Source organism: Bos indicus x Bos taurus, chromosome 19 (genome assembly GCF_003369695.1).
Source record: "Bos indicus x Bos taurus breed Angus x Brahman F1 hybrid chromosome 19, Bos_hybrid_MaternalHap_v2.0, whole genome shotgun sequence".
NCBI lineage: Eukaryota > Metazoa > Chordata > Mammalia > Artiodactyla > Bovidae > Bos > Bos indicus x Bos taurus.
In genome coordinates this window covers 19,700,038-19,715,714 of record NC_040094.1, presented here as the reverse complement: position 1 = coordinate 19,715,714, position 15,677 = coordinate 19,700,038, and the positions used below count along the sequence as shown (strand labels likewise).

The 15,677-nt window shown below is 37.7% G+C and overlaps 1 protein-coding gene across 9 annotated transcripts in view; it reads left to right on the top strand.

Annotated features, from left to right (window-relative positions):
* Positions 1 to 15,677, top strand: part of NF1 (neurofibromin 1) — a 257,570-nt gene that overhangs the window by 207,980 nt on the left and 33,913 nt on the right. For all 9 annotated transcript variants that reach the window (XM_027516769.1, XM_027516770.1, XM_027516763.1 and 6 more), the window contains 9 exons: positions 1,334 to 1,766; positions 2,363 to 2,703; positions 5,041 to 5,243; positions 9,218 to 9,411; positions 10,452 to 10,592; positions 10,753 to 11,032; positions 14,309 to 14,523; positions 14,709 to 14,770; positions 14,924 to 15,038. In XM_027516769.1, coding sequence (XP_027372570.1) covers positions 1,334 to 1,766; positions 2,363 to 2,703; positions 5,041 to 5,243; positions 9,218 to 9,411; positions 10,452 to 10,592; positions 10,753 to 11,032; positions 14,309 to 14,523; positions 14,709 to 14,770; positions 14,924 to 15,038 — 1,984 coding nt within the window. The remainder of the gene's footprint in view (positions 1 to 1,333; positions 1,767 to 2,362; positions 2,704 to 5,040; positions 5,244 to 9,217; positions 9,412 to 10,451; positions 10,593 to 10,752; positions 11,033 to 14,308; positions 14,524 to 14,708; positions 14,771 to 14,923; positions 15,039 to 15,677) is intronic.

Genomic DNA, 15,677 nt, shown 5'->3' with positions numbered 1-15,677 from the left:
TTTGGCTATTCTGTATTTTTCCAGCTTTCTCTCTTCAAATTTCTCTACATGAATCCTCCATTCTAGCTCAGCTAGCTGATTCTTGCCTCAGCACATCTAGTTGCCTATTTTTCCCCCTCCTTCCCTCTCTCCATGAGGCCTGCCATTCCCTGCTCTTGATGAGTGTGAAATTTCTCCTGCCCACTTCAGCATCTTCTATGTAGCTTTCACTGATTACCCAGTTTGTGTTGATTTTTCCCTCTTTTGAACTTTACAAAAGTATTTTTCTGTGCAGTTTCTTTGACAAGTGATTACATACTACCTCATATCTTTTCTTTGTTCTTGAAATACTTTTTAAAATTTTAAGATGACTTAACTTATCATATTTTTATCTTATTTTCTCCCAATAAGATTTAAAACTCTCAGGAAAGGATATTTGTTTTAGCTTACTTTGTAGTACCACCAGAATCATCAAGTACAGAACGTTGGGCCAAAGTTAATATAAGGTTGATTTGTTTTGAAATTCTGGTACTGTATTTGGGGGCTTTCTGATGGTCCTTCTTTTGACTACTCATATTGATTAGCATTCTTTTGAATGTAGACAACATATGACATAGACAACTTAATCAAAAAAATGGGATGTATTGGCTCACACAACTGAATAGTACAGAAATAAATTCTAGGACTCAAAAGAAATGGCTTGGGCCCCAGTTTATCTTGTCATTTCTCTGCTCCATTTCTTCCGTTTTTAGGCAGGCTTTTCATTCATATCATAAGGTAAACAAGCTAACAACTCTCAGAGCTATATGTTCCTTTAATTATAAACATCAGGGGAGAAAAAGATCTCAGTTCTCAACAATTTAAGCTGAAGTCTTTGAATTGGGCCTATTTGGCCCTAGTTGTCCTAGTTTGAGTCACATGATCATTGTTGAACCATTCTCTCTGGTCATGGTGGATAAATGAATTGACTAAATTCATTCAGTTTACTTCAAGGCTCTAAGTGGGTCATTCCCACCCAAATAGTTCACCTGGGAACTTGGGTGTGCCTAGAAGCAACTGACCAATGTCCATTGCCTTCCTCCTTGCTTGACTATGGTAGACAAGTTTGTTGTTGCTGTTGTTGCTCAGATTTTGAACTGGGGATTTGTCTCTTGCATTTTACTTTAGCCTTCTCAGTGTCTTAAGAACAAGTGATTTAAAAAAATGGATCCAGACTTTGTATAATTGTTTCATATTATAGTTTGTTTTCTCTAGAAAACTAATCAGAAAATAAAGGATTAAAGTAGATTTGTAGCATCTGTATATTCATTCAAAATGGTTAATGATTTGTGTCCTTTTTTTCATCTTACTTTAGGTTCAAAACAGGTCAAATCAATGGTGATTTGCTGATATACCACGTCTTGCTGACTTTAAAGCCATACTATGCAAAGCCATATGAGATTGTAGTGGACCTTACCCATACTGGGCCTAGCAATCGCTTTAAAACAGACTTTCTCTCCAAGTGGTTTGTGGTTTTTCCTGGCTTTGCTTATGATAATGTCTCTGCAGTATATATCTATAACTGTAACTCCTGGGTCAGGGAATATACCAAGTATCATGAGCGGCTGCTGACTGGCCTCAAAGGCAGCAAAAGACTCATTTTCATAGACTGTCCTGGGAAACTGGCTGAGCACATTGAGCATGAACAGCAGAAACTACCCGCTGCCACCTTGGCTTTAGAAGAGGACCTGAAGGTTTTCCACAACGCTCTCAAGCTAGCTCACAAAGACACCAAGGTGTCTATTAAAGTAAGTTTTACTGCCTGTTAGGTAAGTGATTCATTGCCTTGCTTGACTAACCAGCCAATCTACTAGACTCCCCAGGGTCCCTGTAGTACTGTATAGCAAATGTAAAGTAAGTCCAGATGGAGGAAAACCAAGCCTTCTGTCTTCATGGAGGTCCTGCAGAAGGCTGGAGAGGTGTACACTTAATATAATTTCCAGGTTGTATTGGGGGCAGGAGAGTAGTATAGAGTGGGCGGTTTGCTGCATATCTGTCAAATGGCAGGAATATATGAGGAGTGGGAACTACCTATTGAGATTTCTTTTGATTATTACATGCTTTTTAGCAGAGGATGAACGTGAACCTTCAGGATTAAATTTGTAATTATCCATAGGATCTCAAGCTTTTAAAAACTAAAAATTTTTTTCTGATGTTTTCAGTTTCTTTTGACAGCACTTATCACAATTATTATTGAACCTGTTTGAATATATAATGGTGGTAACTCTTCTTTAAATGGCAAACATGGTATTTTGTTTGGTTGGTGGGATTTTGAAACCTCTCAGATTTCTACATAATGAAATTTAATCCTTTTCTACTCTACCCTCTTGCTGACATTTTCCAGGTTGGTTCTACTGCTGTTCAAGTAACCTCTGCAGAGCGAACAAAAGTCCTGGGGCAATCAGTCTTTCTAAATGATATCTATTATGCCTCAGAAATTGAAGAGATCTGCCTGGTGGACGAGAACCAGTTCACCTTAACTATTGCAAACCAGGGCACACCGCTCACCTTCATGCACCAGGAGTGTGATGCCATTGTTCAGTCTATCATTCACATCCGGACACGTTGGGAGCTGTCGCAACCAGACTCCATTCCCCAGCACACCAAGATTCGGCCAAAAGACGTCCCTGGGACACTACTCAATATTGCATTACTTAATTTAGGCAGTTCAGACCCTAGTTTACGGTAGGTTTTTTAAAAAACTCATTTCAATCTTATTTAAAGTTTGTTGGTTTTAAAATGAGATCAATTAATAAATTTTTAAGGCAGCCTCTACCTTAATACTATAAATTATTAGCAGGCATTCTAAGTAGGTAAACACGTGAACTATGTAAATCTGAATAGGGTGACTTATACCAAACCAGTGTTCTTTCAGCTTTCATCTGAAACATAACAGCATGGCCATTTTGGGGGGGATTTTTTGTTTGCTTGTTTTTCTTTTTAAAAAAAGTTGTTTTCTTTTTTTAAAGTCTACTTCTAAGTAAAATTTCTCCTTTTCTGAGTTCTCTAATTTTTCCCATATTTAAAAGTACATCACTATTCAGCTCCCATGCAGTCAAGTAAGATTATCATTATTTGAAAAGGAAGGCTTAATGTTCAGTAATTCAGTAACATTACATAGTTTCTGCAACTGTGTGACTTTAACAAAATTCTTGAAAGAGAGCTTAAGACAAATATAAATGTCAGATGAGCAGAGTTATAATTGGATCTGGTTAGGTTAGTATCTAAATGAATGCGGAAAGGACAGGGCCTATGGCATCAGGAGTTTTGGTTTAAATCTAGACCTGCTGCTCTGTATGACTTTGGTCAAGGTACTGAAGTTCTGCAGATGAGCTCTAGTTTCCTCTTTTTAAAAATAAGGGTAACCCTGCCTTCCTGTAAACTTACAAAAGTTTAATAAATGTGTGGTAGTAGAGCATAGGATCTAGCAAATAGTTTGTGTTTAACAAATATTTTCTCCCAACTCCCCCCCACCCCTCCCCCACCCTTTCCTCTCTCTGCCAGTGTCTCCACACCACTTCCCTTTTCTGCCCCTCTCCTTTTCATGTTAAGATAATTTTTTGCCCCAAGTACCTTGGGACTATCAGGTTTTTACAGATATAAATTCTTGGCTTTGGAAAATCTTCCCTAGGGTATAATATAGCTCAAGTTTTATAAATGGGCTTTTTAGAATTCCACGTCCTCCGTAATTTAACAGGAAAAGAAATAAGCAAGATTTCTTTACCTGGGCGGTCCTCATGGAGTCCATGAACTCCCAGAAAATACACACAAAATTTCACATATGCTTCCCTTTCATTATCTGAGAGGAGTCTGTGACACCTACTCCCAGTTTGAGGAATCCCAGTTCTTTATAACTGTTGAAATAACAGAGTGAAAGTCACTGTCCAAATAGCATCACTCAGAATTCCTTGGAGTTAATAAAAGATACACAAACTTAGAAACAATGAGGTTAATATTTTCATTTTAGGAAAATGGAGCTATGTCTGTCTTGAATGTCTAGTTCCAAATTCCTCATAGAAGAGTGCTAGCAGACTTCTAACAGTTATTAGCTTGAATGAGCCTGTATTCTTCTCTTGTGAAATAAAGCAAACTGACAGCTTCTGCTTTTTGCTGAAGCCTGTTGTTCCAGAGAAAAAGCCTTGAGGCAGACTTATATTTCAGTGGCTTTTTCCCCTGTGTGGTTATTACATAAATATACTAGCATGATGAAAGTTCAGAGGTAAGGAAAACCTGAAATTCACTGAGCAAACCGTTTGTTTTGCTGGATAGGGGAGAAAAATCTAAATCTAAAAATTGAGTTTTTTGAGCTATCTCCTAAATTGTTTAAGTATATTTTTAGACATTTATAAGGAAGACTTTGGTTCTGATGGAACCTGGATATATATTATGGTTTGTGTGTTCTTTATTTTTTTTTAATTCAGTGCTTTTATGTATAATAGTAGGAGTTCATTTAAGGAAAAAATGGCACGTGGGGGGAGGTACTTAATTATATTAAAAAATTGTTTGACCTCTAGTTTGTAGTATAAATTGTAGGACACCTAGAAAGAAATTTGGTAGATTCTAATGAAACATTTTAGCATTCTAATTTTATGAGGGCCATCTCATTTCTTGTGCTCCTGGTTATAACTGGATCTAGTGAGCAGGGGAGCCACAATTTGAGTTTTGGCCTCACTGAAAATATGGTGTGCCTTATTCTGACTTTCTTCATATTGACTGATCTTAAGACCATAAAATTCTCATATTTTATATCCCAGTGGAATGTCTTTTAGAAAGGCCTTATATTCGCTGTCATTAGGAGCCTCAGAGTTCTCTTCTGATTATGTGGAGAATTTTCCTTTAAAAAAATATGATTGCGGGGTATTTGGGATTTACCATAGAATTACAAAATCTTATCTCCGATCGATCATAAAATTTTTAAATAGTTGATCTATGCTTGGTAACAGAATCATAAGTTGTATGTTATTAAAATTTTGAAATTATAAGAAAAAAGTTTAAAACAACTTAATTTGTGTTTTCTCCTAGGTCAGCTGCCTATAATCTTCTGTGTGCCTTAACTTGTACCTTTAATTTAAAAATTGAGGGCCAGTTACTAGAGACGTCAGGTTTATGTATCCCAGCCAACAACACCCTCTTTATTGTCTCTATTAGTAAGACCCTGGCAGCCAATGAGCCACACCTCACCTTAGAATTTTTGGAAGAGTGTATTTCTGGATTTAGCAAATCTAGTAAGTAATGATTTTTTTTTTAATATTAACAACGATTCTAAGAAGATTCAAAGATAGTCCTTTCATTTCAAAATTTGCCAATGAAATCTTTAGTATATTTCCACTTATTTTTATTTTTTGTCTTACTGAAGAAACTTTGTGGTAGATCACATTGAGAAATCCACAAAAATTTGGCAATACATGCACAGTGGGAAGATTTTGATATCTTCTGTGTCTCTGCGCCACTTACAAAGTGTTTTCATACCGTGTTTGAGATTAGCGTATTTCTCTTCTTAGCAGGTTATTCCAAATGTGTAAAATATCCATGTTGTCCCCTTGATTTTAGGGGGGTAGTCATTTTCTCTTTACTTCAGGTTGAATTTGAACTGTGATTTTATTGTTTATGTATAGTTCATGGAGAATGCAGTGGCACGAAATACAAGGTCCAGAGTCAACTCCTGACTTGCCTTTTGTAAATGTAAATTTAACATCTATTCTTTATGTCTATCCATCTTCAGAACCTGTAGTAATATAAATGTTGCTCTTCTTCCAGCTTATTTCCTGACATTTTCTTCCCCTCCCTTTCTCTCTCCATAATACATAAAACTTTTTAATACACTCAAACACATTTCTTGACTTTTCTGTGTTAATTGAAAGCTTTGGAAATTCAGTAAGACCAGATCACTGTGTATTTTTACAGCAAGAGATGTAGGATTATAACTCTAAAAAGAAAACATGTAAAACTGACAAAACAAGACAGGTATAAAGCTTTATTAAGACAATATTAACAAAGGTTTGAGTGAATGGACACATGTATTGTGTTCCTGGATGAACAGTTCTTACCAGATTATTATAATTCAATTCAGTCCCTTTAAAATAGCTGTGAGAGTTGAGGATTAAGAATGAGGTAGAGCTTTAAATGATTATGCTGTGCATTTCACTTGAAAATACAATAGCTAAGAAAATATTGAAAGGAAAGAAAAACTGAGAGGGGCTTGTAGTCAAAGCTAAGGTTTTTCCAGTAGTCAAGTATGGATGTATGAGAGTTGGACCATAAAGAAAGCTGAACGCTGAAGAATTCATGCTTTTGACTATGGTGTTGGAGAAGACTCTTGAGAGTCCCTTGAACTGCAAGGAGATCAAACCAGTCAATCCTAAAGGAAATCAGTCCTGAATATTCATTGGAAGGACTGATGCTGAAGCTGAAGCTCCAAGCCTTTGGTCACCTGATGCAAAGAACTGAGTCATTAGAAAAGACCATAATGCTGGGAAAGATTGAAGGCAGGAGGAGAAGGGGACAACAGAGAATGAGATGGTTGAATGGCATCACCAACTCAATGGACCTGAGTTTGAGCAAGCTCTGGGAGTTGGTGATGGACAGGGAGGCCTGGTGTGCTGCAGTCCATGGAGTTGCAAAGAATAGGACACAACTGAGTGACTGAACTAAACAGTAATTAAAATGAGTATTCAAAAATCAGCAATCAGATCACTTTAAGAGAAGCATATTGATAAAGAAGTAACACAGACTAATAGGGGGAAGATTAAATCACTTCAGAAATGAGGCTGAGAAATGAATCAAGTTGGGTCTTCATCTTAACCCCAAACCACAAGATGATGCCAAAATAAGTTCTAACTATTTTTAAGAATTGAATATAAAAACTGGAACCATTTAAGAAAGAGGAATAATATTTGATTGCTTTCTGGGTGAGTAAGGACTTATGAAACAAAAAAAGTAATAGATTGAAGCAAAGGAAATGGTGAAAGTTCACTAACAAATTTGAAGAAATTCAAACTGAAGTGTTGTTCAGTCACTCAGTCGTGTCCAAATCTTTGCAACCCCATGGACTGCGGCACACCAGGTATCCCTGTCCTTCACCATCTCCTGGAGCCTGCTCAAACTCATGTCCATCGATTCGGTGATGTCATCCAACTGTCTCATCCTCTTTCATCCCCTTCTCTTCCTGCCTTCAATCTTTCCCAGCATCAGAGACTTTCTAACGAGTCAGCTCTTCACATCAGGTGGCCAAACTCTCGGAGCTTCAGCTTCAGCATCAGCCCTTCCAATGAATATTCAGGACTGATTTCCTTTAGTATTGATTGGTTTGATCTCCTTGCAGTCCAAGGGACTCTCAAGAGTCTTCAACACCACAGTTAAGAAGCACCAGCTCTTCAGTGCTCAGCCTTATTTATAGTCCAACTCTTACATCCATACTTGACTACTGGAAAAACCATAGCTTTGACTATTTGGACCTATGTTGGCAAAGAAAGATTTAAAAAAATTCAGTGTTGATGTCTTTGGAATTGTGAACAGGAGCAAGTTTTCTACAAAGTAGTTTGGACGTGGATATGGAGAACCTTAAAGATGTTTACAGCTCTTGGACTCATAACTCCTAAGGAATTTATCCTAAGGAATTAATGTCCATATGTTTATCATAGCATTATTTTTTATTTAGGTTTTTAAAATTCAGGTGTATCTTATCATCAATAAAGTGCCAAAATCTTAAATAATTTGATTAATTTTTACATGTGAATACATTACAAAACCATCTCCCAGGTCAAGATATGGAACATTTCCAGCATCCAGAAATTTCCTCTCTGGCAATCCATTCCCCACCAAGAGTAACCACTGTTATCACCTCTCTTGCCAGAGATTTATCTTCCATACTTTTGTGCTTCACTTAATATTACTTACAATAGCAAAACGCTGAAGCAATCTAAAAGTAAACACTGAGGAACCAGTTACATTATTCTTCTATGTAATCTACATATCATGAAATAATATGAGGCCATTAAAAATGTTTTTGGTACAGAATTTCAATTTGGGAAGATTAAAATGTTCTGGAATGGATAGTGTTGATGGTTGCACAACAATGTAAATATACTGAATTCCTGTGAACTGTACACATTAAAATGGCAGGTTTTATGCTATATATGGAGAAGGCACTGGCACCCCACTCCAGTACTCTTGCCTGGAAAATCCCATAGATGGAGGACCCTGGTGGGCTGCAGTCCATGGGGTCGCAAAGAGTCGGACATGACTAAGCGACTTCACTTTCACTTTTCACTTTCATGCACTGGAGAAGGAAATGGCAAGCCACTCCAGTGTTCTTGCCTGGAGACTCCCAGGGACGGCGGAGCCTGGTGGGCTGCTGTCTATGGGGTCGCACAGAGTCGGACACGACTGAAGCGACTTAGCAGCAGTAGCAGCAGCGTGCTATATATATATATATTAATATATATATATATGTATATTAACATGATTAAAAAATGCTTTGGGTACTCTTGGTGAAGTTATATAGAGGAATCTTTGCATTAATTTTGTATCTTTTTGTAAGTTCGGAGTTACTTCAAAATAAAAAGTTACAAATTGTCCTTCCTTGAAAAATTTTTAATGTTGAGTAAATCTCAGTATAATACATAGTGAAATAAACATTCAGAGCATACTGTGTGCAGAAACCAACACAATATTATAAAGCAATTATCCTCCAATTAAAAGTAAATTAAAAAACATATTCTGTATGTAGCATAACCCTAATTTTTGTGGAGAAGTTGGGATGGGTTACATACAGTATCTCTGCATAGATTTGAAAGCCTATGGAGAAGTCAAGTGAGACACCAGTATATTGATATCAGTTTCATTTTTATGATGATACTCTCTGTTTATCAAAGTTCCTATGATTACCAATATTCCTTTTAAAATGAGAATAAAGTGAGAAAATTTTTAACTAGAAGAGAAGCTATTAAAAGGGAGAAAAGTAAGATAAAACTTTTCAAAAATCGGCTTAATGACTTTGGAGATTACTTTCTTTAAGGCTTGTTCTCTTTCTTCATCTCTGTCTTCAGTAATATATTTGCCAAGTCTCTTTTCTCCAGGCCTGATTCTAGGTTATGGTCTTTTCCTTTTACCTTTTTTCCTCCCAATCTTTTATTTTGAAATAATTGTTGATGTCATTTTTGTGGACCATCTGTGCTAATAATGTAATTTTTCCCCCCAGGTATTGAATTGAAACACCTTTGTTTGGAGTACATGACTCCATGGCTATCAAATCTAGTACGTTTTTGTAAGCACAACGATGATGCCAAGCGACAGAGAGTTACTGCAATTCTTGATAAGCTGATAACAATGACCATAAACGAGAAACAGATGTATCCATCTATTCAAGCAAAAATATGGGGGAGCCTTGGGCAGGTATTGAGTTTTCTCAAATATTTATCTAGTACCTCCTTGGTACAGATATTAATCTGATACCCACATTGTGCAAAGCACTGCACTAGGGATATAGCTATAGAAAAGACAGTTCCCTTTTTCAAAAAGCATGCCAGACACCCACCTAATCCCTGATCCACTTCAGAACTATAGGGGTCTGTGTCTCAGAACCAGAGAAAAGCTAATTATTCTAGCACTCTTCTCCACAGCATTATTACAGTCGCCCCACAGAATCCTCAATGTGCAGAACCCACAGGCGTTGAGGGCCAACTGTACTATGCCATTTCTTAAGTGAGGGACTTATATCTGCAGGGGTCCTGGAACTAATCTCCACAGACACCAAGGGATGGCTGCATGTAGAATTTAACTGTGAAAATCTGATACTATTTCTGATAAGTAGTGCATTATAGTATATTCTGGTATCCTGTATACCACAGGTGTCAGTAAATGTTTGCTAATGATGTTATTTGGGCCTCCTGCTCTCACTTATAGTTCATTTTTAAGAATGCCAGTATTAAAATAGTATAATGTAATTTCTATCTGGTAAGAATTATGCTACCATTTCTTCAAAGTAATCACTTAAGGAGGCAATACCCTTATTCAGATAATGCTGCAAATCCTCCACATTATTTTAAATGACCTTGGAGCCACTTTTGTAGCTCTACAAAACATTTCAGTACTTGATGTCATTTCTTATATTTTAAAATAATTGTACCTTATACTGCTGATACACTATTGTCTTAGAGAACAGAGGTGCTTTAAAAGTGAACGAAAATAATATATGTAGAGATTTTAAATTTTTGAATACCAGTCTCTGAAGGAATTGAGTGACTGTTCTCATCCTTTTCTGGATATTTTATGATAAATTTCTGACAAGTCTCTAAATAAAACCTAGTGTTGTGGAGGCCTCAGGTAAACCAGAATTTTCATGTTGATTGGACTGCTCCTTGAATTAATTTTAAGTTAAAAACTAAGTTGGTAGAATGGCTAAAACATAAGTTAATCTTTCCCTCTTCCACTAGATTACAGACCTCCTTGATGTTGTACTAGACAGTTTCATCAAAACCAGTGCAACGGGTGGCTTAGGATCAATAAAGGCTGAGGTGATGGCAGATACTGCTGTAGCTTTGGCTTCTGGAAATGTGAAATTGGTTTCAAGCAAGGTAATCACTTTTCCTTTGCCTTCTGGGCTATGGTTTGATGTATCTGTTTGGGGTTTTTTTATCAGGAGGTTTTTTGTTTTATAACAATCATTTTAAAAAGAAATTTTTTGTGATAAAACTTTTTAGCTCCCTTTAAAAAATTTTTTTTGCTTCTTTACAGGTTATTGGAAGGATGTGCAAAATAATTGACAAGACATGCCTATCTCCAACTCCTACTTTAGAGCAACATCTTATGTGGGATGACATTGCCATTCTGGCTCGCTACATGCTAATGCTGTCCTTCAACAATTCCCTGGACGTGGCAGCTCATCTCCCCTACCTCTTCCACGTTGTTACTTTCTTAGTAGCAACAGGGCCACTCTCCTTGAGAGCTTCCACACATGGATTGGTCATTAACATCATTCACTCTCTGTGTACTTGTTCACAGCTTCATTTTAGTGGTAGGTTCTAGGAAAGCACTGTGTGTTTTTACCACATCCTTTCCCCATTTTATACCTATAACAATGCCTGACTTAGCCTAGATTACCTATTTATTTATTAATATTACGATGCCTTCACACCAAGCTGCTTATTTAGATCTATAGTAATGACATGAAATACAGTTGAAATAGAAAAAGAATGAATTACTTTCATTCCATCTCAAGCCACAGCTGAGATGTTCTATGCACATTTTTCATGGAAACTCTTTAAGTTATCACTCAAGCTAAAAACTCAGCACTGGTTGACAGTGTTGCTCTCCTAGTACGAATTTGTTCAGTTCAGTTCAGTTCAGTCGCTCAGTCGTGTCCGACTCTTTGCGACCCCATGAATCCCAGCACGCCAGGCCTCCCTGTCCATCACCAACTCCCGGAGTTCACCCAGACTCACGTCCATCGAGTCAGTGATACCATTCAGCCATCTCATCCTCTGTCGTCCCCTTCTCCTCTTGCCCCCAATCCCTCCCAGCATCAGAGTCTTTTCCAATGAGTCAACTCTTCCCATGAGGTGGCCAAAGTACTGGAGTTTCAGCTTTAGCATCATTCCTTCCAAAGAAATCCCAGGGCTGATCTCCTTCAGAATAGACTGGCTGGATCTCCTTGCAGTCCAAGGGACTCTCAAGAGTCTTCTCCAACACCACAGTTCAAAAGCATCAATTCTTCGGCACTCAGCCTTCCTCACAGTCCAACTCTCACATCCATACCTGACCACAGGAAAAACCATAGCCTTGACTAGACAAACCTTTGTTGGCAAAGTAATGTCTCTGCTTTTGAATATGCTATCTAGGTTGGTCATAACTTTCCTTCCAAGGAGTAAGCGTCTTTTAATTTCATGGCTGCAGTCACCATCTGCAGTGATTTTGGAGCCCCAAAAAATACAGTCTGACACTGTTTCCACTGTTTCCCCATCTATTTCCCATGAAGTGATGGGACCGGATGCCATGATCTTCGTCTTCTGAATGTTGAGCTTTAAGCCAACTTTTTCACTCTCCTCTTTCACTTTCATCAAGAGGCTTTTTAGTTCCTCTTCACTTTCTGCCATAAGGGTGGTGTCATCTGCATATCTGAGGTTATTGATATTTCTCTCAGCAATCTTGATTCCAGCTTGTGGTTCTTCCAGTCCAGCGTTTCTCATGATGTACTCTGCATAGAAGTTAAATAAGCAGGGTGACAATATACAGCCTTGGCGAACTCCTTTTCCTATTTGGAACCAGTCTGTTGTTCCATGTCCAGTTCTAACTGTTGCTTCCTGACCTGCATATAGGTTTCTCAAGAGGCAGGTCAGGTGGTCTGGTATTCCCATCTCTTTCAAATTTTCCACAGTTTATTGTGATCCATACAGTCAAAGGCTTTGGCATAGTCAATAAAGCAGAAATAGATGTTTTTCTGGAACTCTCTTGCTTTTTCCATGATCCAGCGGATGTTGGCAATTTGATCTCTGGTTCCTCTGCCTTTTCTAAAACCAGCTTGAACATCAGGAAGTTCATGGTTCACATATTGCTGAAGCCTGGCTTGGAGAATTTTGAGCATTACTTTACTAGCGTGTGAGATGAGTGCAATCGTGCGGTGGTTTGAGCATTCTTTGGCATTACCTTTCTTTGGGATTGGAATGAAAACTGACCTTTTCCAGTCCTGTGGCCACTGCTGAGTTTTCCAAATTTGCTGGCATATTGAGTGCAGCACTTTCATAGCATCATCTTTCAGGATTCGAAAGAGCTCAACTGGAATTCCATCACCTCCACTAGCTTTGTTCGTAGTGATGCTTTCTAAGGCCCACTTGACTTCACATTCCAGGATGTCTGGCTCTAGGTCAGTGATCACACCATCGTGATTATCTGGATCGGAAGATCTTTTTTGTACAGTTCTTCTGTGTATTCTTGCCATCTCTTCTTAATATCTTCTGCTTCTGTTAGGTGCATACCATTTCTATCCTTTATCGAGCCCATCTTTGCATGAAATGTTCCCTTGATATCTCTAATTTTCTTGAAGAGATCTCTAGTCTTTCCCATTCTGTTGTTTTCCTCTATTTCTTTGCATTGATCGCTGAAGAAGGCTTTCTTATCTCTTCTTGCTATTCTTTGGAACTCTGCATTCAGATGCTTTTATCTTTCCTTTTCTCCTTTGCTTTTTGCTTCTCTTCTTTTCACAGCTATTTGTAAGGCCTCCCCAGACAGCCATTTTGCTTTTCTGCATTTCTTTTCCATGGGGATAGTCTTGATCCCTGTCTCCTGTACAATGTCATGAACCTCCGTCCATAGTTCATCAGGCACTCTATCTATCAGACCTAGGCCCTTAAATCTATTTCTCACTTCCACTGTGTAATCATAAGGGATTTGATTTAGGTCATACCTGAATGGTTTAATGGTTTTCCCTACTTTCTTCAGTTTAAGTTTGAATTTGGCAATAAGGAGTTCATGATCTGAGCCACAGTCAGCTCCTGGTCTTGTTTTTGCTGACTGTATAGAGCTTCTCCATCTTTGGCTGCAAAGAATATAATCAATCTGATTTCGGTGTTGACCATCTGGTGATGTCCATGTATAGAGTCTTCTCTTGTGTTTTTGGCAGATGGTGTTTGCTATGACCACTGCATTTTCTTGGCAAAACTCTATTAGTCTTTGCCCTGCTTCATTCCGTATTCCAAGGCCAAATTTGCCTGTTACTCCAGGTATGTTTTGACTTCCTACTTTTGCATTCCAGTCCCCTATAATAAAAAGGACATCTTTTTTGGGTGTTAGTTCTAAAAGGTCTTGTAGGTCTTCATAGAACCGTTCAACTTCAGCTTCTTCAGCATTACTGGTTGGGGCATAGACTTGGATTACTGTGATAATGAATGGTTTGCCTTGGAAACGAACAGAGATCATTCTGTTGTTTTTGAGATTGCATCCAAGTACTGCATTTTGGACTCTTTTGTTGACCATGATGGCTACTCCATTTCTTCTGAGGGATTCCTGCCCGCAGTAGTAGATATAATGGTCATCTGAGTTAAATTCACCCATTCCAGTCCATTTTAGTTTGCTGATTCCTAGAATGTCGACATTCACTCTTGCCATCTCTTGTAGATAGGGAGTTAATTGATGAACATGAAGCTAATGTATCAAGAGGGTTGATTTAGGGAGCACTGTTAGGTAATTTGATATGATATTCAAATTTTATAAATTCATAATAAAATATGTGACACTAGAATTTAAAAAAAAAAATTGTATCTTTAAAGTCTTTACTTGTTCCTTTTGTCTTTTATAGAAGAGACCAAGCAAGTTTTGAGACTCAGCTTGACAGAGTTCTCATTACCGAAATTTTACCTGCTATTTGGCATTAGCAAAGTCAAGTCAGCTGCTGTCATTGCCTTCCGCTCCAGCTACCGGGACAGGTCATTCTCTCCTGGCTCCTATGAGAGGGAGACTTTTGCTTTGACATCCTTGGAGACAGTCACAGAGGCTTTGTTGGAGATCATGGAGGTATAGAAGGCAAAATGATAAGAAGCTAAACTCATTTTTAAAAATCCACTGGTACTGTATAGAAGAAATACTGTTTTATTCTGTTTTGCACTTAATGCTTAAATAAAAACATTCCCATAGACTGTGTTTAGAATTTTCTAGAAATATTTATGTACATAAATATATTTAGAGTATCTTTTTTTTAGGCATGTATGAGAGATATTCCAACATGCAAGTGGCTGGACCAATGGACAGAACTAGCACAAAGGTATGTCCCACATTTAAGTTGCAAAAGTATGTGTACTGTTGAAAAGATAGATATTACTGCATAATTGATATTCTAAGTAATTATTCTATGTATTTATATGTATGTATATAAACACAAAGGTTTTCATAAGCTCTTTGAATTTTTTAATTGTAGATTTGCATTCCAGTATAACCCGTCCCTGCAACCGAGAGCTCTTGTTGTCTTTGGCTGTATTAGCAAACGAGTATCTCATGGGCAGATAAAGCAGATTATCCGTATCCTCAGCAAGGTACTTCCCCCTCTCTTCCCAAATATTTGTGGTTCCCAAGTTGTAAATTATATCTTGAATTTTTCTAAGGGACATTTAAATTTGAATTTAATAAAGTATCTTATATGTTGTTTATTGAACCTTTAAAAATGGGTTTTGATTATTATAATTCTTTGAAGTAAAGCCTCTCTAGAGAAGATATCTTAAAAAAATTAAGTATTTCTTTTGGCAGAAGGTACTCTTACTGTTTTATTATAAGCATTTTACTAGATGGTAAGACGAGCCTTACCTTTCTAAGGTGGCTCAGTGGTAAAGAATCTACCTGCAATGCAGGAGAGGCGGGTTTGATCCCTGGATGGAGCAGATCGCCTCGAGAAGGATATGGCAACTCACTCCAGTATTCTTGTCTGGGAAATCCCGTGGACTGAGGAGCCTAGTGGGCTACAGTCCATGGGGTTGCAACGAGTCGGACACGACTTAGCGACTGAACAACAACCACAAAGACTAGCCTTGTGTAAAATTATGTAATTTGTAATTGCTATAACAATGCCTGACTTCCTATATTAGCATATAATATAGAAATACTTCTTAAAAAGATTCCAAATGTGCTTACTAGCTACCAAGATCACCACAGCATTGGAAATAATCCTCGCACTTATT